This window comes from Styela clava, chromosome 6 (assembly GCF_964204865.1).
Source record: "Styela clava chromosome 6, kaStyClav1.hap1.2, whole genome shotgun sequence".
Lineage (NCBI taxonomy): Eukaryota > Metazoa > Chordata > Ascidiacea > Stolidobranchia > Styelidae > Styela > Styela clava.
This window is the reverse complement of record NC_135255.1, coordinates 20,524,455-20,546,511: the sequence shown is the minus strand read 5'-3', so window position 1 is coordinate 20,546,511 and position 22,057 is coordinate 20,524,455. Positions and strand designations below refer to the sequence as shown.

General features: G+C 37.6%; 3 protein-coding genes across 3 annotated transcripts; all 3 read left to right on the top strand.

Annotated features, from left to right (window-relative positions):
* Positions 1–1,584: 1,584 nt before the first annotated feature.
* Positions 1,585–4,533, top strand: LOC120330693 (coiled-coil domain-containing protein 27-like). Its single transcript, XM_039397583.2, has one exon. The coding sequence runs from the start codon at positions 1,853–1,855 to the stop codon at positions 3,566–3,568; it is 1,716 nt and encodes a 571-aa protein (XP_039253517.2). The 5' UTR covers positions 1,585–1,852; the 3' UTR covers positions 3,569–4,533.
* Positions 4,534–4,684: 151 nt separating this feature from the next.
* On the top strand, positions 4,685–6,652 carry LOC120330694 (Golgi SNAP receptor complex member 1-like). The gene has a single exon (XM_039397584.2). The coding sequence runs from the start codon at positions 5,555–5,557 to the stop codon at positions 6,263–6,265; it is 711 nt and encodes a 236-aa protein (XP_039253518.1). The 5' UTR covers positions 4,685–5,554; the 3' UTR covers positions 6,266–6,652.
* A 1,188-nt stretch (positions 6,653–7,840) lies between these two features.
* Positions 7,841–20,894, top strand: LOC120330692 (U3 small nucleolar RNA-associated protein 14 homolog A-like). Its single transcript, XM_039397582.2, has 10 exons — positions 7,841–8,493; positions 13,249–13,433; positions 14,118–14,255; positions 14,817–14,983; positions 15,554–15,681; positions 16,271–16,405; positions 17,705–17,791; positions 18,966–19,649; positions 20,139–20,246; positions 20,678–20,894. Exons 1-10 carry the CDS (start codon positions 7,945–7,947, stop codon positions 20,861–20,863), a joined length of 2,367 nt encoding a protein of 788 aa, XP_039253516.2. The 5' UTR covers positions 7,841–7,944; the 3' UTR covers positions 20,864–20,894.
* The last annotated feature ends 1,163 nt before the right edge of the window (positions 20,895–22,057 follow it).

Genomic DNA, 22,057 nt, shown 5'->3' with positions numbered 1-22,057 from the left:
TCAAACTTCAGCGATTTGTCTTCCTTGTCAACAAACTATTCCTGTTCTGAAAGAATACAACATCAAGCGCCATTATGAGACGAAGCATTCTTCAAATTACGATCATTTGACGGGTGAGCGGCGTATTTCAAAATTTAATTCATTGTTAGATTCATATAAAAGTCAAACGAACATGTTCAAAAAAAGTCAACTACAAACCTAATTAGATATCAAACCTTGGGTGTCGCTGCTTAATAATCAGTTCCCAGAGACTTCGCTTTCCAGTAAAAATGTGTGTCAATTTTACTTTTCTCATAATTTTGTTTGTTATTTTTACTGGATGGAAAATTAAACTTGACTATGATATGAGTAGCCATTTATAAGGAGCCGTATTTCAGATGAGCAAGTAACTTCATTAGTCGCTATCAGTTGCAAGTCCTTGTTGAAAGTCGTACTTGTTATTTCTCGGGTATTCTATCATCTAACTATTATACTTATTAATTTTATTTCATAACAAACTGCGATACTGCGTGTATCTAAAACCAATCTTGCACCCTATTTTCGTGCCCATTTTTTAGAAAAAATTTCAGGGCGCATTCAAGCGCCAGCCGTTACGTCGCGCTCTTTTGGTCACTCCCCTTTACTGGCCCCCGAGTATCCTCGCCTTAAAATTTTGGCCCGCGACTAAATAGGTTTGGGAACCCCTGGTTTATGGGAATCAAGTCTAAAAGATCCGTATGGAATACTCTTGAAAATGACCACGCCTACCCTCTTAGATAAGGCATATATATTAGTCAGAAAATTTCAGAAACAAGCTTAGTTCAGTACAAAGCGTATATATAATATAATGGTTCAGTATGGACTAGTGACTGATAGCTCTGGCCAATGAGCATGCTTATTGGTCTGGCTAACCATGTTGAAATCATAAGGCGGAGATCGCGGGTGTAAGGAAACGAAAGTCAACCATCTCATTCGGGATGTATTATCGACTTTAATCTCCTTTTTGTGATAAAAACACATTTAATAAACATAATTGATTATACATACGACACGATTGCACTTTGTAGCAGGAATAATTTATGACTATGCATAATAATGTATCGCGGAACGGAAAAATTTGATATGATTGGAACAGAAAAACAATAACATATATTTTCATATTATTGGACTGTAAAGTAGAATCACAACTTCAATCAAGTTTTTTTTTCTCTTTTTCGTCCAATGTGTCGGGTTCATCATATTAATATATCTGCGGTTATTCGACGCCTCAAAAAAAAATTACATTATGACAAAGTCGTCGTTAACGTAACCGTCACCAAGCTCAAATCCTGCTGTGCCTCACCTGGAAAAGATCTCAGCGGCCCATGCTTTTGTTGCACGTCTTTTGACCACCTGCAGGGTCGCAATAGGTTCATATCTTACTGAATGTCATGGCGAAGAAGTATGAATCACCTTATATTTGGATGGTCATGTTAATCACTAAAAGTATGTAGAACAGAAAAAGCACGCGTCTCCGGTTTGGCAGAAAAACAACAGCATTTCTCGCGAACCGACAAAAAAACTTCGCAGACCGGCCGTTAGAAATCACTGCTTTAGAATTTGTACGAAATGGGAATACGCTTGACATCGCACCTCTGGTCGCTCTGCCTGGGTTCGAAACTGATACTGATTATTTATCCCCAGGAAAAGGCGAACTAGGACCACCTGTCAGTCCGACGACTCCAATCACCCCTCGCCTTGGAAACGCTGTTGATTTTGCGTATGGTGATGTGTTGCTGCCTCGCTGGTGAATTAGTTCTTTCCAAAGTCAGAAAGTGTATTTTTTGTTGAGATATTCGCTATCATGTGGGATTAAAAGCACCACAGTTAGAAGATGAGCCATTCTATCCAAACTTCTCGCAAAGGCTCTAGTATTTACGAAAATATGACCAGCAGATCTTCTAGCGGCTTCGGCGAGGATAATTTTAGTTTACGACCTGATACGGCACCTGGTAACCCGAGAGATCAGATTTTACCGATTTCTCCTTTAGCCATAAATGAGAGGTCGAAATCGGCGCCGAGAAATATGCGAATGACAACCAGATATGGTTCAGAGGGTCATGTTAAATTGTCATCTCGTGAAATTCTCGAAAGTGGAAGCCCTGTTAACCGGCAAGAACGGCCAAAAACGGTTGAACCGGAAGTCCAGGAGACGTTACAAAAAGAACAACCCTGGTACATGGCTATGCTAAGAGAAAAAGAAGAACGCCTTCTACAAATGGGCGATGAGATTAACCGCTTGAGTGCTTTCGAAATTGATTCTAAACAAAAAGATAACGAAATATTTGACCTTAGAAGACAGTTGGCACAAAATGTTGTCATAAAAACGACTCAAGAAACGGAATTAGAGGCAATTGTGGCGGATCTGCGTAAGAGAACGCAAATTTTGACGGACGAAATTGTTCGTCTTGGACCATTTGAAGAAGAATGCAAAAAGAATGATAAGATTATTTCTCAATTCCAAGAAAAAATTGAATTCTTAGAAAGAGAATCGCAGCAGAAATCTCGCTCAAGTACGCCATCTAGTGGAGCAAAAAAGCCTTTGATTTATGTTGACGAAACAAGCACAACAATTTCTGAACCAGAGGGTTCTTTCCAAAAAAATCCACAAGAATATGACGAAAAAGTCGAAAGTGTTCGCGAGTCGTTACGAAGCGCTAATGCTGATGCAGACGCTTTACGAGAACAATTCGACAAGATGGCTCCCGAGAAATTAACCCCTGAAGACGAGGTCATGGCTATGAGAGAAGAGCTTGTTAAAAGAGAGCAAATAATTTCTGAGTTGCAAGATCGTCTTGAAACGTCGCAAAAAGAATTGGTTATGAATGACGGCTTCATAAACGCTTTACAGCGTGATTTAGAAAGCACTGAAAACAAAGTAATGAAATTGACATCCCAAGTTGAGAAAGCCGAATTTCAGATGAACGAAGCTTTAGCAGAGGCTAGGACAATGTCGAAAAAGTTCTCTGACTTGCGGGAAAGAAGAAAACACAGCGATATGAATGCTGAAACTGAACATGAGTTGACAATCCTGAAGAACGCTTTTAATGAGATTCAACAAAAAGCTGACAAATTGAAGGAAAAGTCTGACAAACAGAGCAAAGAAATTAGGGAGAGTCACAAAAAAATTAAAAAAGGTGGCGAGCTAGATAAAAAACAGTCGGAGGAGATCAAACACCTATGTCGTGATTTGGAAGATATGCGACGTCTGGAGCAATTATCTCGAGTTTCCGCTGAGCAAATGTCGACAAGATTCGAACGTCTTCGCTCTCGAATTATTCAAGCTGTATTTATCACACCTGGAGCGGCTCATCCAAGCACAGCGATTAGCGACATTGTAGTTTTTAACGCTGTGAAAAAGATAATCGAGGATAGAAGTGAATTTCATAAGTTATTAGAAGAAACGAACGCAGATTTTCCACCGTTATTAGTCGAGCTCGACGCAACTTTGGAAGAAGAAAAAATCGAAGAAAGTAGCGCTACTACCGCAACGAGTCAGCAAGAACGAAAATCTGGGAAAGGAGGAAGAAAATCTCCGAAGCACAGATAGTTATTTTTTGCACAATTTTAATTTTTTTATATCACATATTATACAGGGTATTCATAAAGTTCTAAATTTTTTCTCAAATTGTAAGGTAATTTATCTATACCATAAATATTTAATGGCCATTATGTATTAATTAATAAATGAACAAGCATTGATTCGGATAAAACAAACCTGGTTAAGGTATATTGAGAACTGACTTCATAACAAAATTTAGAAATTGTGTGAATAGAAATTTATTGATACTATATTATAGTTTGTTTTCCTCTACAGGTGTATTGAATGATGTAAGAAATTTAAATAAACGCTGATTAAAATAAACGAATCTTGAGACCAGACTTTATAATTGTAATGATGTAGACTTTATGAACGCCCTGTATTTATATCATATTAGATATAGGTTTTACACCTCATTTCATGTACAAATTTATGGTAGTAGCAGAATCCTAATTGTAATAAAAGACTGTTGAATCACTGTATTTATTACCCCAAATCAATTTTATTTTTTTCTAATTTAGCCACTGTAGTAGTTCCAATGTCCACTGTTGAATAATTTTATGATAATTAATTTAATAATGATTTTTATGGTAGAGTTTAGTAACATATTTTTTTGATTGAAGCAAGGGTGCCTTTTAACAACATTGTGAAAATATTGGCGTTTCACTTTTTATCATATATCCAAGTCCATGGAACCAGAATCAGATAATCAACTTTCTAGCTATGGCTATTCCCATAGAATGTTCTGTCTATATATCTTTCATTGCTGTTTGGGTTCAAGTAACAAAGCATTGCAGTGAGAATTTTATCCTACATAGGATTATTGTGTCAATAATATATGCTATCTTGTGTTTAACTAATGAAGCATGACAGTCAGAATTTTATTACTTTGTTTCAATTAGGCATATTCTGTCAAAGTCATGCTCCATTGCTTTTAAGGTTCAAGTAATGAGGCATGGCAGTCAGAACTTTATCCATCTGTTCTAAATAGGATGATTTTGTCAATATATGCTCAATTGCTCCTTGGGTTTAACCAATGAGGCGGGCAGTCAGAATTTTACCCACCCGGTTCAAATGGGACTATTCTGTTAAAGTTATACTTCATTGATTTTGTGGTTTATTTCAATGCATTTTGCCATCAAGTTCAAAAATAATAACATCAAAGGTAGTTAGTATGCATTGCTGGTTGGACACATTTCACTGTGATTTGTAGCCGTCCACTGTTAGTTGGTATATTACTTGAAAACTTGAATGTATTTTGTGAAAATTGAATTTTCTTGTCACTAAATTGTTCCTAATGAGTTATTATAAGCTGGGGGAGTGTTACATATAAAATTTGATATTTTGGGTGAAAATTTTGAGTTTTTATACTTATGTTACTACCCATATATCCTCGAATATAAGCCGGCCCCCTAAAGTGGTTGAATCATCAAAATTCACATTAAAACTGGCCCTTTAAATCATAACACGCTGCACGCACCTATCACAGCAAAGGTTGCTTTAGTGCGATCAGAGCTATGGTCGTATAAGCCGCCCCGTAAGTTTGGCAACTTTTTTTTTAGTTATCTTGGCTTATATGGGAGGATATATGGTAATTAAATTTTTTAGGCATTCTGGTTAGCGAAAAGTTTTCGTAAAATGCACCATTTTTTTTAATTGTGATTCTACTTATAGCTGCACTTTTTTTTGAGAATCTGCGCGATGTACATATAATTTGATTTCAAATAGTTTGTATAATGAAATGTATTTTTTTAGAATTTTAGATTTATCTTGTTACAGAAATAAGATAGCCAACGCTGTGATTCTGATTGTGGAACTGTTGCTATTTATCCCTATGTGAGGCTGACGACTGGAAAAGACTGTATACTTCATTATTGTAGTACACAAATTGGGATATTATCATACTTCTGTTTTATTGTTTGCGAATTTCTACCGGGTGACTCCATATTTTGAATATTGGTGGTCTCTACATCGGAACAATTTTTGAAATTTTTGATGAGAAAAATGACGAACCAATGGGAGGACCTAAGGAAACAAGCTCGCCGACTTGAGAACGAACTCGACCTAAAACTAGTCTCGTTTAGCAAACTCGGGACAAGTTATAGCAGCCACGCAAGCGACCATACACCTCTTCTTGGGAATTCGAGCAGCGAACGAATGTTTGAAACCATGGCGATGGAAATCGAACAACTTCTGGCGAAATTAACGGGCGTAAACGACATGATGGCCAATCACAGCGAAGCAATTAACGGTCCAAGTTCTGCAATGCATACTCTACAACGACACAGGGACATACTTCAAGACTACACTCATGAATTTGCCAAGACCAAGAGCAATATCGTCGCTCATCGTGAAAGGGAGGATTTAATCGGATCAGTTCGACGTGATATCGACGCTTACAAAAGCGGAAGCGGAGCTAATAGTCGACGTACCGATCTTTATCTAAAAGAAAACGAACATTTAAGGAACTCTGATCGCCTTGCCAGCGAGGCAATCGACATCGCCATGGCAACGAAAGAAAATTTGGGAACGCAGCGAAAAATTTTCAAAAATATGACAACGAGATTGAATAACCTTGCTAATCGGTTCCCCGCTCTTAATAGTCTCGTTCGACGAATTAAAATGAGGAAGCAAAGGGACTCGCTTATCATGGCTTCCGTTGTGTCCATCTGTATTATACTCATTCTGATATACTGGTTACATTAGCTGATTTAAGAAGAGCATTCTAAATATTATTTCTGACTTTTACAACTAGGGATGTGGGCTCAGGAGTTTGCAGATCTGCAGACAAATAAGAAGCACTTGCATGTGCTAAATCAGGGGTGTGCTACCTGCGGCCTTCAATAAAACATTGTGCGCCCCGCGAATTTTTTTTTTGCCTGCAACTATGAGATAGCCATTATTGAATAAAAGTTGGGTCCCTGCGGTTCCACCCAGTTATTTATATCTGGCTTATTATGGTGTGATTTTTGGGTCTTGGGAATATGATTGATACTGCTTGATAACCAGTGTTAGTTTTCTTTCACCCTAAAATTCTGTTTTATTTTCTATGTTATGGCCATACAGAGTATTTTCAATATGGTGAATAATAAACTGTATGTCATTGCATATAAGATGATCTCGCATATAATTCGACAGTCCTAAAATGGTGAATTTATAAATATTAGCATATAAGGCGCCCCTACAAATCATAACACGTTGTACGCACCTATCAAAGCAAATGGGGACAGAAAGGAATTAGTGAAATTTTGTGTTAAGTCGTATAAGTTAAATTTTATATAGTGCGATCAGAGTTATGCATGTATATGCTGCATTTTTAGTTTTCAACTTGGCTTATATGCGAGGATATATGGGTAATGATTGTCATGCCAAGCACGCTCTATTTTATGAGCTACATTCAGTCATTCTGGTAAGACTCCCGTTATGAATTTTCTTTAAATGTACATTGAAGTCGAAGAAATATTGATATTTTTTTTTCAAATTTTAGAATAGATGATTATTAATGATTTTTGGTCGTTCTTGGTTTGATCTTGCAAATCTAGGCAGTGTAATCAGATTCACGCACTTTCTGTCTCACAGACTTTTCCGACCTTAAAGCAGCATAAGATGGTTTGAGTTATCATTACTTATCGATTTTAATCGGTAAGTATGTTGATAGGTATTTGTCTGTCTGTTAGATACACGCAATATCTCACGAAAGCGAGATTGAATCTGCTCCAGGTTTTGCATGTGCATTCATCATATGTCAGACCAGATTTTGGTACCGTACAAATGCATGTAAATTTATATATTTATTTGGTCACAGTTATAGTTGTATTGCCGGCAGGCAAACAATATATGGCGCTTGTGCTATGAATAAATATCCATAAAAATATTTCAAAAAATGATAACTCAAATTTAATGTCGGAAAAGTTTGTGGGACGAAACTAGGGGCGCAGCCAGGAATTGTCAAATGGACGGATTCTAAAATTTATAATTGCCAAGTTAGGTCGTAAGAGAAAGCGTTTTTGCATTTTAAAACGGGGGTTCCAACGTTCAAAACCGCTCCGCTGGCTACACCCCTGGACGAGACGTCTGGAACAAAGTCTTTTATCAAGTAATCACATATGTAATGAAAAACTATTTATAATTATCTGCATGTTGCGCCGATATAAATATATGTATTGTTCAATGATTAGTTATCAGTTTAAATGTTATATATTGTTGTATTATATTAATCTATTTAGACTTTGCTTATTGCTCTATTCTGTGAATAATTCTTTGCTTTTTAATGTTCTTCATGTTAATATTGAATTCTGTGGTGAATCATCTATTAATTTTCAATCTTTTTCTTGTATCTAGTTAAATCATTTACTAATTATCGGTCTTCAATCATAATTACAATCATGGATTCTTTGGATGCTCTCGAGAAATTTGAGAGCAACGAAAAAGAGAGAGAGTTTACAGATGAAGAAAACGACAGTGGCGATGAAGCAGAAAGGCATAATAATCTTCTTAACTCGCTGGGTATCGAATCCAAAAGTGACGAGAAAAAATTGAAAAATGAGCAGCGTTCAGAAGCAACTAATGATGTTTCAATTTATTCTTTGAATGCGGGTTCAAAAGTCAAAGCTCATGACCTTATAAAAAGTTTAAAAGAAACAGTGAACGTTAATTTATTGAAAAAAGGTCTCTCCAAAGTTGAAAACTCAAATACCCAATTAGCCCCCTTGTTACCGAAAGTGGCTGCAGACCGGGTGGAGAGAGATGCAGCGTATGATCAGACGTCGGAAAAAGTTTCTCGGTGGGACGACATCGTGAAACGAAATCGCAACTCAGAACAATTATCATTCCCGCTTAAGCATGAAAATTTACATCTTAACACCGTTGACGATTTTGTTCAGAAGTTCAAACCAAAAACTCCATTGGAACAACAGATATATGCTTTGTTAAAGGTAGGTTATATTATGGTTGAAACTCTTCAAGACAGGGCTGTGCAACCTGCTGCCCACAGCAAAATTGTGGCCCCCACGGAACGATTGTGCGACCCGATGAGAAGCGCCAATTTGGAAACAATTTTTTAATTTAATTTGGTACGAGCGAGTAATTTAATATACGTTGTGAAGCCTATACCGAAGTCCAATTTATTATCTATGACTTTACAATGCCCTAACAGCTAGCTTATGCAGACAACGTTTGTCACAAGATCAATATTCAAAATTTTCGTTTCTGTAACTACTGAGCCTACTAGAAATGTTAAATAAAGGTGCGACCCACGGTTTCACCCAGTTAATTCTATCTGCACCTCCTGTATTAAAGGTTACACACCCCTGCTCTAGGACAGGGTGGTCCAAACCCAGGCCCGAGGGCCACATGTGGCCCGCCGCTTCATTATCTGTGCCCCGCGTCACATTCGGAGCGTAATCAAAAAATCGCATTTCGTGTTGTTTCGTAATAAAATTGCCCAGAAAAATCTTTTGACATATTGTTACATCACTAATGTCACTGAATTGACTAGTTTTACGGCTAGCCGAGGCAAATAGCGAAGTTGGATGATGTGCTTGACAGTCTAAATTAATATCTGGCTTTCTATCTTTTTGGTCGGGAATATAATTCGACACCTCAAAACCAAACAGTGCTAAGTTCACTTTTCCAAAAAATGACATTTTTCAATTGCTGATTTTCCTGGACTTAGCTCTACATTTTGGTCTATTTGCCTTATCTCTAGGTGCACTAGATCTCAAGACAGCTATGGACATAACCCTGATTTTTTTAGGGCATTTGAGAACTAAACAGAGCTGTGTCTACTATAGTGGACTTAGCTCTGGATAACTGCATTGTAAGTTGAGGCTAAGTCCGTTTTTTGGACATAGCTCCTCTCAAAAAATATAATACAAAGCGCTAAGTCCATACCAGCCTCTATAATAACATAATAAAGGGGCCCTAAGTCCAATAAAATTGTTTCTGGTCCAGAAAATTGAGAGCCAAAAAGGGTTAAGTCCAAAAAAAAAAAAAAAAAAAAAATTGGGGCGGAGCACAAATTTTTTTATACCATCTAAATATGGCCTTCATTGTAACTTTGGTGGACCATAAAAACTAGACATCCTCGATGTAAGGTATTAGAGAAATAAAAAAAAGAAACAAAAAAAAAACGTTTTTTGTGTTTTTCTCAAAACTAGAAAAATGGACTTAGCCCAATTTGGATTTCATGCGTCGATATGCTAACAATAATATAGGCACCATAGAAAACTAAAAATCTAATGCGAATTCTATTAGCGCGAACAATAAAAAAATATTTGTGGCCTGCGGAGCCGACAACCTTGGACCACCCTGCTCTAAGAGATGGCCAATACGGAATAAGCCACTATCTTGACACAAGTCATCTTATCAGTTTTCATATCTTATGGAATAGATATCAAAGCTGTTACTTTTTAGATAAAAGGGAATAGAATACAAATATTATTGTAACAATAGGGTCATAGGTTATTCATATTTTGTTGTGATTGGCTGTCTTTCAGGAAGTTCCGCCATTCCTTTTTTAAAATATTATATTTCTTTTTCATCTGAGTTTGAATATGCGGGAGACAAGGGTATTGTCCAGAAATTTCCATATCCATATGCTTTTCTAATATGCACGGCGTTCATAAATTTTTGCCACACATGGTGATGTCCCACTCTTACACTCTTATCACACAGCTCAATGTTATATTAATCATGGTTTATGTGATGAAAAATGATATCACGAGTTACTCGTTCGTTTGCTGTTACTAAACGTGACTCAACTAATCATTTATAATAATGAATATTACTAAATGTACGAGCCTTCGATTATTCACATTTGCTATTCTGAAGAGATATAGAAATGGGTTACAAAATTATCTGCACACAAATTATTTGTCAACTTTTAAAATGTTTCGCTTCAAAAACGAAAAAAGGCAATTCTGCAGTTTCTAAAAAAAAGATAACTGCTAAACTGCCTCGCGGTTATCACAATGAGGTTCGCCAATAGTAAACACTGATGTAGGGCTTAAGAGTCGAGACTTCTTACATTATCTGGAATAAAGTAAAATTTAAAAATGCACGGAAAGTCATGATGAACAGTGGTTATTGATTAGTTTTCTACTTTGGTTTACAGCTTTCATCAAAAAAGGCCTTTTTGCTCATTCAGATTTTAAATGATTTGAATTTGAAAATGAATAAAATTTACGATGACCAATGTTTTGATTTATTCTTTATTTTTACTGTTTTCAGAAATTAACGACGCTATTTTAGGTCAGTGGTTCCCAATCTTGTTACCCCTGCGGGTTGGTAACACCAAATAAAATGACCTCATGGAACGGAAAAAAAATGGGATCTTTCTCGCAATGAAAATTGTGAGATCTGAGAAAAACAGCTCCACGTTTTTCAAAATAATAAACGAGAATATCGGTCAGAGACCGAAGACTTATCGATAGATAGTTAGGGGATCCCCCAAAACAGCGCTCTTACTCCATAGTGACACCTTGTGTCCCATCACTAATCAATTATTAACTCGCTAATTATACGACATAATTCATCCAAAATCAATAGGCTTCTGGTACGAGATATGATGAATGCACATGCAAAATTGGAGTATATTCAATTTCACTTTCGTGAGATATCGCGTGCATCTAACAGACAAACAGACAGACAGACAAACATACATATAAACAGACAAATACCTATCAACATACTTAACGATTAAAATCGATAAGTAATTACCATAGTAAATATCCAACGCAATTTGCATTCCTACAACATGCCCACAAAACATATAAAAAAACAACACACAGTAACAAAATATTAAAATGATTGATACATGGCATGAAATTAGGAAGGAAAACCTGAACTGGGTCTCATTTAATTGAGTGGCCTTTTTCCTTTTTTTTTGACCGATTGAAACGCACCGAAAGTATAATTTATGTCACAAGAATGGCAAATTGGTTTTAGATTATACTGTGACGCTTCAATTGCTTATTAAAAGTATACTTTTTTATAATAAAACTTTTCTGAATTATTCTTAAATTCAAATATTAAAAATATCAAATATAATGGATGTTTAATCAAAATTTGAGTCTTCCGACCTCCTAGAACATGAAAATTTTAAGTTATAACTGTTAATTAGTCTTGATTTATTCATAAAAATCTGTCGTAATAATCACACAGCTCAGTGGTATTTTTATTAATCACGGTTTATATGATGAAATATGATATTATTGATTACTTTATTCTTATAATGTTGATAAACGTGACTCAACTAATCATTTATAATCATGAATATGTTTGTAGAATTTATAATGACTTAATAAAAATTTACTTTTTTGAGTAGGGAATACTCTGCACGCTATTATTGTGCGTTCAGATTTTAGACACCCTTGTTAAAACGCAACAACCCATCTTTCCTTTATTGTGCGTTAGCGCTACCCTGCGCGCTATTATTGTGCGTTCAGATTTTAGACACCCTTGTTAAAACGCAACAACCCATCTTTCCCTTATTGTGCGTTAGCGCTACCCTGCGCGCTATTATTGTACGTTCAGATTTTAGACACCCTTGTTAAAACGCAACAACCCATCTTTCCTTTATTGCGCGTTAGCGCTACACCGCGCGTATTTATTGTGCGTTTAGATTTTAGACACCCTTGTTAAAACGCAACAACCCATTTTTCGTTTATTGCGCGTTAGCGCTACACTACGGCATTTATTGTGCGTTTAGATTTTAGACACCCTTGTTAAAACGCAACAACCCATCTTTCGTTTATTGCGCGTTAGCGCCACCCTGCGCGCTATTATTCCCTAAAATAAAAGGTTGAAATTAAAAATGCCTAAAAATGAAGATAAACAGTAATTGCTTAAACCAGCGGTTTCCAATCAGGGGCCACATAGCAGTTTCAGAGGGTCACAATGCCAGATGTAGAACTGATTTTACTTTACAAGAAAACTTTCCGTTCTTTCCAGTTTGAATAGTCCAACCGCCAACGTTTAAATAATAAAAAGATGCACAGTGTAACGATTGGGGTCATTATGGCGTTATTTTCATCTATATCAGGGTGGTCCAAAGTTGTCGGCTCCGCGGGCCACAAAATTATTTTTGCATTGTTCGCGGGCCACAATAGTGCCAAAAATAGGTAAACAGTGCAATACAAAACAAACAGTTTTATTGTGCAAACACATAGTTATCAGGCATAGCCATTCTAGGCTAATAGTAGCCGCATTCGATTTTTAGTTTTCTCTGATGCCTATATTGTTAGCATATATTCCTGACCAAAAAGTTAGAAAGCCAGATAACAATTTAGACTGCCAAGCACATCACTAAACTTCGCTAGTTTCCCCAACTAGCCATAACACTATTTAATTCAGTGACATTAGTGATGACAATATGTCAAAAGATTTTTCTGATTAATTTTATGACAAAACAACACGAAATGCGATTTTTTGATTACTTTCCGAATGTGACGCGGGCCACAGATGAAGCGGCGGGCCACATGTGGCCCGCGGGCCTGGGTTTGGACCACCCTGATCTATATCCTCAACGGAAATTTATATCCTTAAAAATCAGAGTCATATTTCCAGCAGACACAAGTGAGCCTGATGAAACACTTCGGTCGGATGGATGCGGCCTGGGCTGTAATTTGCTCACCCCTGATCTAAGTGCATACCATTTTTTTAACTTGAGTATAAAAAAATTTCTTCAGGGTAACAAATACGAAGAGAGATCGGAAAACGGACTTTCTGTTGCAGAGGAAGAAGCCTTGAAATCAATCGGAATTCAGGAAGCCCGTCGTAGACGTGCGGAACTACAAAAACATCGAGCGCTACTCTCATACCATGAGGCTAAGAATAGAAGATTAGGAAAAATAAAAAGCAGAAGGCATTTGAGGTACCTATGTACATTTTTTAGTTTCCGATTTACTTAATATTTGAGAGAACTGGAATCATTTCCTACCTAACTTATTAGGATGGGATTTACATATTTGTTCGGGGGGATAAGGAAAGTCGATAAGACGGATTAATAATATAGCGAACGAACGTTTCTGGTCCGGTTACCATGTCAAAGCATGGACTTGATGGTGGAAGAACAAGCGGTTACATGAACCACCCTGCGGTGTTGAGGAGTCCAGCAATTCTCTCATACATAATCATTCCTGCATGGGATTCGAACCTACACAGGGTAATCAGAAATGCGACGTTGTGCGTATTCCAAACGCTCAGCACGACCCCCTTGGTGTCATGGGACTGACCAGTGGCTCCCAACCGTGAAACTTCCTACCACAAGAAAACTCTCCTTCTTAGTTTCATTGCTTGATAAGGTTATTTCACAGGGTGTTTTCACTTTGTTGAGCATGAATTGTTTGAAAATAATGGGATTTGGAATTTACCAATCAAAATAACACTATCAATACCATTGGAATGGTAAACAATGGGGATTTGGGTTGGGGGGGCATAATCTGGCGGCCATGAGCTAAAAAGGTTTGGAACCACTGCTCTAGGCCATCACGCATTATGTTTAGTTTAAAGGTGATAAATCCAACTATCAAGTATCAATATTCAAATTATATTTCAGGATAATTCGGAAACAGAAGGAAAAGAAATCAGTAACAGAATTTGAAGAACTTCAAAGAAAAGATCCTGTAAAAGCAGCTGAAAAACTGAAATACGCTGAAAAAACGAGAGCAGAGGAAAGAGCTGTTTTGAGGCATAGGTGAATACCCATTCATAAGTTATTATTTTTATATATTTGGGGAGGGAGAGTTACTTTTAGCTGAATAAAGTCTTGTTTTGAGGCATAAGTAAACATTATTCATGGGCTATTCATTTAATTTAAAAAAAAAATATTTTTGTTTGTATTTTTCTTCTTATCGTTATGAAAAAAGAACCAATAGTTTTAAAATTTTCAGCAAGTCAAAGATTGTATTTTTTTCACTAGAAAGCTATTGCTTTTATTCATTTCGAAACTTTCTGTGAGAGCGAGATATTTTTCATGAGATTCTTTTTTGTGTGCTATGACGTTATTGAGAATTGTGCACCTTTGGCGATTGTTGCGAAGACTGCAGTACCGGTAGTCTACTGTGACAGATTGCATTCCTATACTACTTGGTTTTGGACTTTGTGTACATATATTTGAGCATCTCTATGTTCATAACAGCTCTAATTTGTAGTCTGTGTATTTGTACACTGCAGTGATCAACTGTAGCCTTACGTAAAGACGAGTTTTCTTTACTTCTTAGTGAGTGGGCATAACCTGAATATTTTTTTTAATCAGACAAGGCAGCAAATGGGCAAAGAACCGAATGTTGATGGCGAAGTACGATGAAATGACCAAAGTACAACTCGGGGATCAAAGAAAACTTCATTCAGAGCTCGTCCAGAAGAATTTAACAAAGATTGAGGATTCTGATGAGGAGGAGGATCAGGATGAAAAAAATAATGGTGAGTGGTATTTGGGAGAACTCAGGTCTTTCTTTCAGAACTGTCTTTGCCAATGTCTTACACCAGGGGTCGGCAAACTATAGCCCGCGGGCCAGATCCGGCTCACGAAACAATATAATTCGGTCCGCGACGCTTCACTGAATTATAGTAACAAAACAACTGTATTGACGATTATATTCTTCACAGAACAGAATTTGTTTTGAGACACTAAATTGTATTATAACCTAACAAGTATATAATTCACAATTACTCGTTTAATGAGCCTATTAATTGATTATAATTAGACAAATGGCAACAGAACGTAAACAAGTTGATGGTGAGTGCAAATGGTTTAATGGCGCAGAAAATATTCAATTGTTTTCGCGCGCTGCATGAAATTTAACTGAAATCTTTGTGAAAAATGTGATTCATTGGCTATTCCTTCGGTTTTTAACTTTCTAACAATATGTGCGTCCCGCCAATGACTTGCAACCTTTAATTTTGGCCCGTGAACGACGAACAGTACCAAATTGTTTGCCAAAAGAGGCAACAATTCCTAAATGACTAACAACACTTTATTTTTGTCCGCAGATCTGAGCACTCTCGTATCGCCGACAGCATCAATGCAGACAATATATTTGCCAAAAGATAATCCGTGGTTGAGGCAAGGGAAGGCAGAGAAACTGAATGATGAGAACAATATTGATGAGGGGAGTAAGGTAAATATTGCAGAGATTTTCAACCATTCTTGAAACGCGGGACACTTTTTATATCACAAAATTTTACGGAACACCGAATAAGCGTTTTCAGTTGTCGGTTTTTCATTTCAAATATTTATCCACAATAACAAAAGTATAGTTATACCAGGGGTAGGCAAGGTTTTGGACCACCTAGTAAGTGTGACGTAAAAGTTCCATTTTATGAACAATATTTACAGTGTTACAAAAACGAAACCGGAAAAGCCTTTTTGTTCGAACTGAATTTAATCGCAATTTCAACAAATTACCTGAGCAGTTTTCTTAGATTGAACATCAAACTTCGGTTTTAGTTTAGTTGTGGCACCATCCGACGGGCTCAACGGGTCGGGTTTGGCCCACAGGCCGTAGTTCGCCCATGTCAGTGATATAACGCGCGGTGCGCTCTGTGATATCGTTGGCAAACTGCATACAACTGACAAATGTTAATGACAAATTAAATTTGAGGTATATTATTATGTCATAAAAACTCAAAAGGATATTCACATGGAATCACAAAATTACTGAAGAATCACTTTGTTACTAATTATTCATACATTTCTTCATTTTGCAGGGCACAGAGGACCTTTCACCTGGAAATAGATTATATACAAAGAGTAAATCTGCTATTCTAGGATTAGAAAAGGTGACTAAGCAAAAACAAGAATCTGATAATGACTCATCAGAAAATGAGGAAGAAGAATTAAAGGTATGTTTTGGTTAGAAATCTCTAGGCACTGAGTCAAGTCATGTCACAAGTCATCTGTGTTGAATTGGTACTCCCGTAGTGTGTGTATCAGGTTAGGGTTAGGCCATAATTTTATTACGCTTTTCCTTATTTTAGTTCTATTACGAGTTTGGGGACTGTTTGTGTTAGTCAATACACCTCCTGCCCATAGGTTTCAGTCCCTTTACACAACTTGATGTAAAGTAGGCGAACAAAACTTGTTCATATTGGTACTCACACTTCTGGAGAGCCGTTGAATCAATCACTTGTTAAGTGTCACTGGCGCTCGATTGACAACAAATCCAAGACATTTCATTTTGATGTCTCGAATGACTTTGTGTCTCCCATAAATGGTGACTCATGGGTGCTCCTGAAGTATGTGCACCAAGATGGCGGACACCGGAACGTAATATGTGTATCAGGTTGGGTTTAGGCCATAATTTCAGGTACAAATACTACGGGAGTCACTTGGTTAGTCCCCGAACTCGTAATAGAACTAAAATAAGAAAATTGGAATAAAATTGTCGCCTAACCCTAACCTGGTACACATATTATGTTGAGGTGTCCGCCATCTTGGTTCACATACTTCTGGAGCGCCAACTCATGTCCAAAAATTTAAGATGAGTCGAGCGCTGATGTTAACTATAGGTGGTGGATATAATATGTTATCTGCGAGGGCAGGGTTGCCAAAACTTTCAGGGCCGTGGATCCCCATTTGTGAATCTTAGTTTAGTCGGACCCCCTATCATGTGCCGTACCAATTATCTTTGTCTAGTGAATAAGGACAATATTGTATTTATACCACTGCGAAAACGACAACGAAAACTTCAATCATGTGATGGATGAGGCGACTCCTCAACCTGTATCTTGTCATCTTATTGATAAGAGCTGAAATGCTGCCTCACATATCGCCGTTGCAAAAGGCAATAATGTTTTAGTTGCTTTGCTTATAACAATTAATATTCGTAAGTAACGCTCAATCAAAAAGATATTTGGCATTTTGGTTGAAATCAATCATTAAAGACGCTTTTCATATCGATGCGGACCCCTCTGTGCAGTCATCACAGACGCTCAGGGGTCGCGAACCTTACTTTGAGAAACCCTGTGCTAGGAAACCTGCCTGCTACATCACACGCTACCTTGCTTAATTTTAACAAAAGAGAAATGCTCATATATATCTACACAAAGGAAGCCTACCATATCATGAAGCCTCAATGCACAGAGTTTCGTTGGAAAGTCGTAAGACGAGTTTGAATTTTCACTGGTGGATTTTTGTTTCAGGAAGAGTTAAAAGAAATCAAAAGCAGAAAGAAGTTGAAGAAAATGTTGGAAGAAGATTCTGATGAGGAGGATTCAAACATGGAACAGGTATGCCCTAATCAGTTGTCGCCTTCAATATTATTGTAAACAGGGTTGTGGATACTAATATGCCTATACCTGGCACGTGGGCCGAAGAGAGGCCGTGGTTCGTCATATGATTCAGTCGTCTTATTGGTTGTTCTTCTTCTTTAGATAAATATGTAAATCCCATCATTATATAAGAGAATACCTTCATATGGCACTCGGCAAAGCTGTGGCCGCTAGGGCTGGAAATGGTTAACCGGTTAACCGATTTCAGATGGTTAACGGTTATGATTTATTTTAACCGTTACCTGACATCTCAGGTACAAATCATCTTAATACCGTACATTTTCGTCAAATATGATTATGTCATCTCTAATTTATCTCTTGCGGCGTTTAATTCAAAAAAATATTACTAACTGTGTGGGTAAGGACTCGATAATTGTAAAAAATAATGGTACCAAGGTTGCTGTCTTGCTGATAATCAAAATTTACAATGATAAATTCAGAATCAGTTTTTGGTCGATTTCGTGAAAGTGTTTCCCCTGAAATTCCCAGCCCTAGTGGCCGCCATACTAGCTATTTGACCTTCAATCCAGCGGTTCCCAAACTTTTTTGTACTGCGGCGCCAAAATATCAGTAAAAAAACTCAAGGCGGAGTTCCATAAAAAAATTGCTGCTTTGAAATAAGACTCAATATTGTGATCGTTGATGTGTACTTTATGTCTTTTGAAGTTTTGAAACATGTAGGCCTAAGGAATGAAGGCAAAAGGTCAAGTATTCTTTCTTGTCTTTTTGAAATAAGAAGCAATAGAACATTTATAATAAACACAGTATGTAAATATTCAATCATATTTTAGTTATGTATAACACAGTTCTTTTAATTGTTGCAGCGCACTTAGCAACTCGCCCTTTGAGAGCCACCCATACATTTGAGCCATATGAGTGATTCAATTTGCTCAATTTATCATATAGGGTTTCCATTGAATCTTAAAATTTTTTAAATTGCAAAAGGAATTTCTTGATACCATATATTGTTTTGGCCTTCACAGATGTATTAAATGAAGTAAAAATACTTGGACAATTTCTGATTAAAAAAATAACAAACCAGGTCAAGATATATTGAGAACTGACTTCATAACAAAATTGAAATTGTAACGGGACCTGTATATTGAAGCATTTCTATTTTATATATTTCAAGGACAACAAAGTTATCCAAGAAGAGAGCATTAAAAATTTCAAAGCGGCTCTAAAAAATTTACGAAAAGCCGACGAAAAAGTCACAAAAGAATCCGAGGACGAGGAAGATAGTGAAGGACACATGGGGGAGCCAGAAGGACTCGATGTCACAACAGACAGACGAAAGACATTACAGGATTTGGAACAAGTTTTACGAAATGAAAACGAGATTGAGACACTTTCGGAATTACATAAAGCCAAAAGTTTGTCAAAAACTGATAAAAAAGGGAAAAATCACCCAAAATTAGATTACATCGACCCAAATAAGGTATTCACGATCCCAACTGAAAATATATTCTCAGAAGAACCTACTTTAGTGCAAAACCATGATGAGGAAGGGGATTCCCCAACTGGGGAGGATAAAAATAGAATGACGATTCAAGAGGCTTTTGCTGATGACGACGTAATGGCAGAATTCATTTCCGAAAAACGAAAAATGGTCGCGGACTCTAGACCGAAAGTGGAAGATTCAACACTCCCAGGATGGGGGGAGTGGGGGGGTGTCGGATTAAAACCCTCAAAAAGAAGACGGAAGAAGTTTTTCATAAAACCATGTCCTCCCCCACCGCGAAAGGACCAACATCTTGGGCCGGTAATTATCAATGAGAAAAGAAACGTCTACATTGCCAAACATCAGATTAATCAGGTAGGTAACATTTTTACGATGCTTATTACCGCTTTTGGTCTGAACAAGGTACTGATTGATAACCGCGTTAGGCGATCGCGCCACTGAACTTTTCAACTCCATACAGAATGGGATTATAGTGTGTCCTAATTTTAGCTTTTTGGAGATGACTATCTGGGCTTGAAAGTCTGAGCTTGTCATGTTTTCATTGGAGTCTGGACGACATTTTCTACTCTGATGGTTTCAGTAGCTGACTCATAGTTGTCAAAGATTGAATATTTTATGTGACAGAAAAGTCATTATACGTTAAAAAAAGTCAGCTCTTTTAACGAGTGCATAATCGCCGTTAATGGGAATTTACGATTTTGATCAAAATCCTGGCTGCACCCTGGGTGGGAGTATGTGAGCGAGGGGTTTAAATCCTCTTTTTCCTACAATAACATCATAGTTCGCCAATGCACAAACCAACAGGTCGTTGCATCCACTAATTGTCTTTGTTTATTTTTCCAGATACCGCATCCATTTACGAGTGATGAGCAATACGAGAGATCCATACGGCAACCATTAGGTAAAACATGGAATACAGCTTCAACATTTAGGAAGCTGACAGAACCCAAGGTAAGAGCGGTATTATTGTGTGAAATAACTGACGAGGATCTGGATCTATGTCTTCAATTCAAATGAGAATTGAAATAAAATCAGATTCGAATTTTCATCGAGGTGACAATTATTGGTTTTCATATTTTTCCATAGGGAGAGGAAATCCGATAAGATGGCTCAATCATAGAGCGACCTCCTGTCTCGTTACTTGTTCATTTTGGGTACGACAATAGATAAACAGTTAATGGTTTTAGATGCATGGCGGCAAGGGGTTACGTCCAGCAATCCTCTTGCACATACCTAATTATTCCCCAGAAGCATTTTGCACCACAATGTCGAGTTGAAATGTGTTCTAAGTCTTCAGACTTCCTCCCTTTCAGGTCATGTGCAGTAATAGCTGATTTGGTAGTCCTGACTGCTTGAAATGAAAAAATCTATTTTATTCACAGGTCAAGACAGTGATGGGTGCCATAATCGATCCGATGGACGAGGATGACGCATTCGATGACACGAAACCACAGCAAAGGAAACGAGTCATGCATGACGACGGAAATATTGGATTTGATGACGTCGTCGATACAAGTGTGAAAAAAAGAAGGCAACGTAGAAAAGGAAATAAAAAACATAAAAAATGATTTTGGGAATAAAAAGGTTGAGACAATTGAATTTTTTGTTTATGAAATAAATATGGGGTTTAGAGGTAAGATCGAGCCCAAAAATTCCAGAGTCGGCCCGACCCGGGCCCGTGGGTATTAAACCCGGCCCGAGCCCGACTAATTAACTGGATTTGCAGGCCCGAGCTGGGTATGGTAAAGTATAGAAAGAATATTTTCGGGTATCAAAGGTCGCGGAAAGGTCCATTACAGCTTCTTCTCTGTTTTATTCAAATTATTTCTTTCATAACAAGTATTCCTTTGTTTAGTATTCACACATAGTTTTAGTACTATTTTGTTATAAACATATATTTATTTTAAAAAATGTCAGCAATAGAAAAGCCTGACCAGAATGTAATGATTGACATTTCAGGCCCGACCCGAACGTAATGATTGACATTCCAGGCCCGGCCCGAACGTAATGATTGACATTTCAGGCCCGACCCGAACGTAATGATTGACATTCCAGGCCCGGCCCGAACAAAATGATTGACATTTCAGGCCCGACCCGAACGTAATGATTGACATTCCAGGCCCGGCCCGAACAAAATGATTGACATTTCAGGCCCGACCCGAACGTAATGATTGACATTTCAGGCCCGACCCGAACGTAATGATTGACATTTCAGGCCCGACCCGAACGTAATGATTGACATTCCAGGCCCGGCCCGAACAAAATGATTGACATTCCCGGCCCGAACAAAATGATTGACATTTCAGGCCCGACCCGAACGTAATGATTGACATTTCAGGCCCGACCCGAACGTAATGATTGACATTTCAGGCCCGACTTGACCCGGCCCGAAATCTCGGGTCGGGCTTCAGATCTTAGCTCTGATGGGGATTGGATAAGATTTCCATATTCATTCTGTGGGGAGAAAAGCCCTCGGAAATATGACGGATGTTTAGTATGGGTTAATTCAGTTGTTTGGGGGCTCTACCGAAGTATTTGTACCAAGATAGCGCACAACCTGAACCCTCACCTGGTACACATACTATGTTCAGGTTGTGCGCCATCTTGGTACACATACTTCGGGAGCACCTTTTTGGGCATGCATGGTGGATTTATATGCTCTGCTAAACCAAAGATAGGATTTTTTATAATTTATCTGACAAGAAAAAAGCTTATTCAATCATGCCCGCTCAGGGTGTTTAGCGTATGTGACTAATTATCTT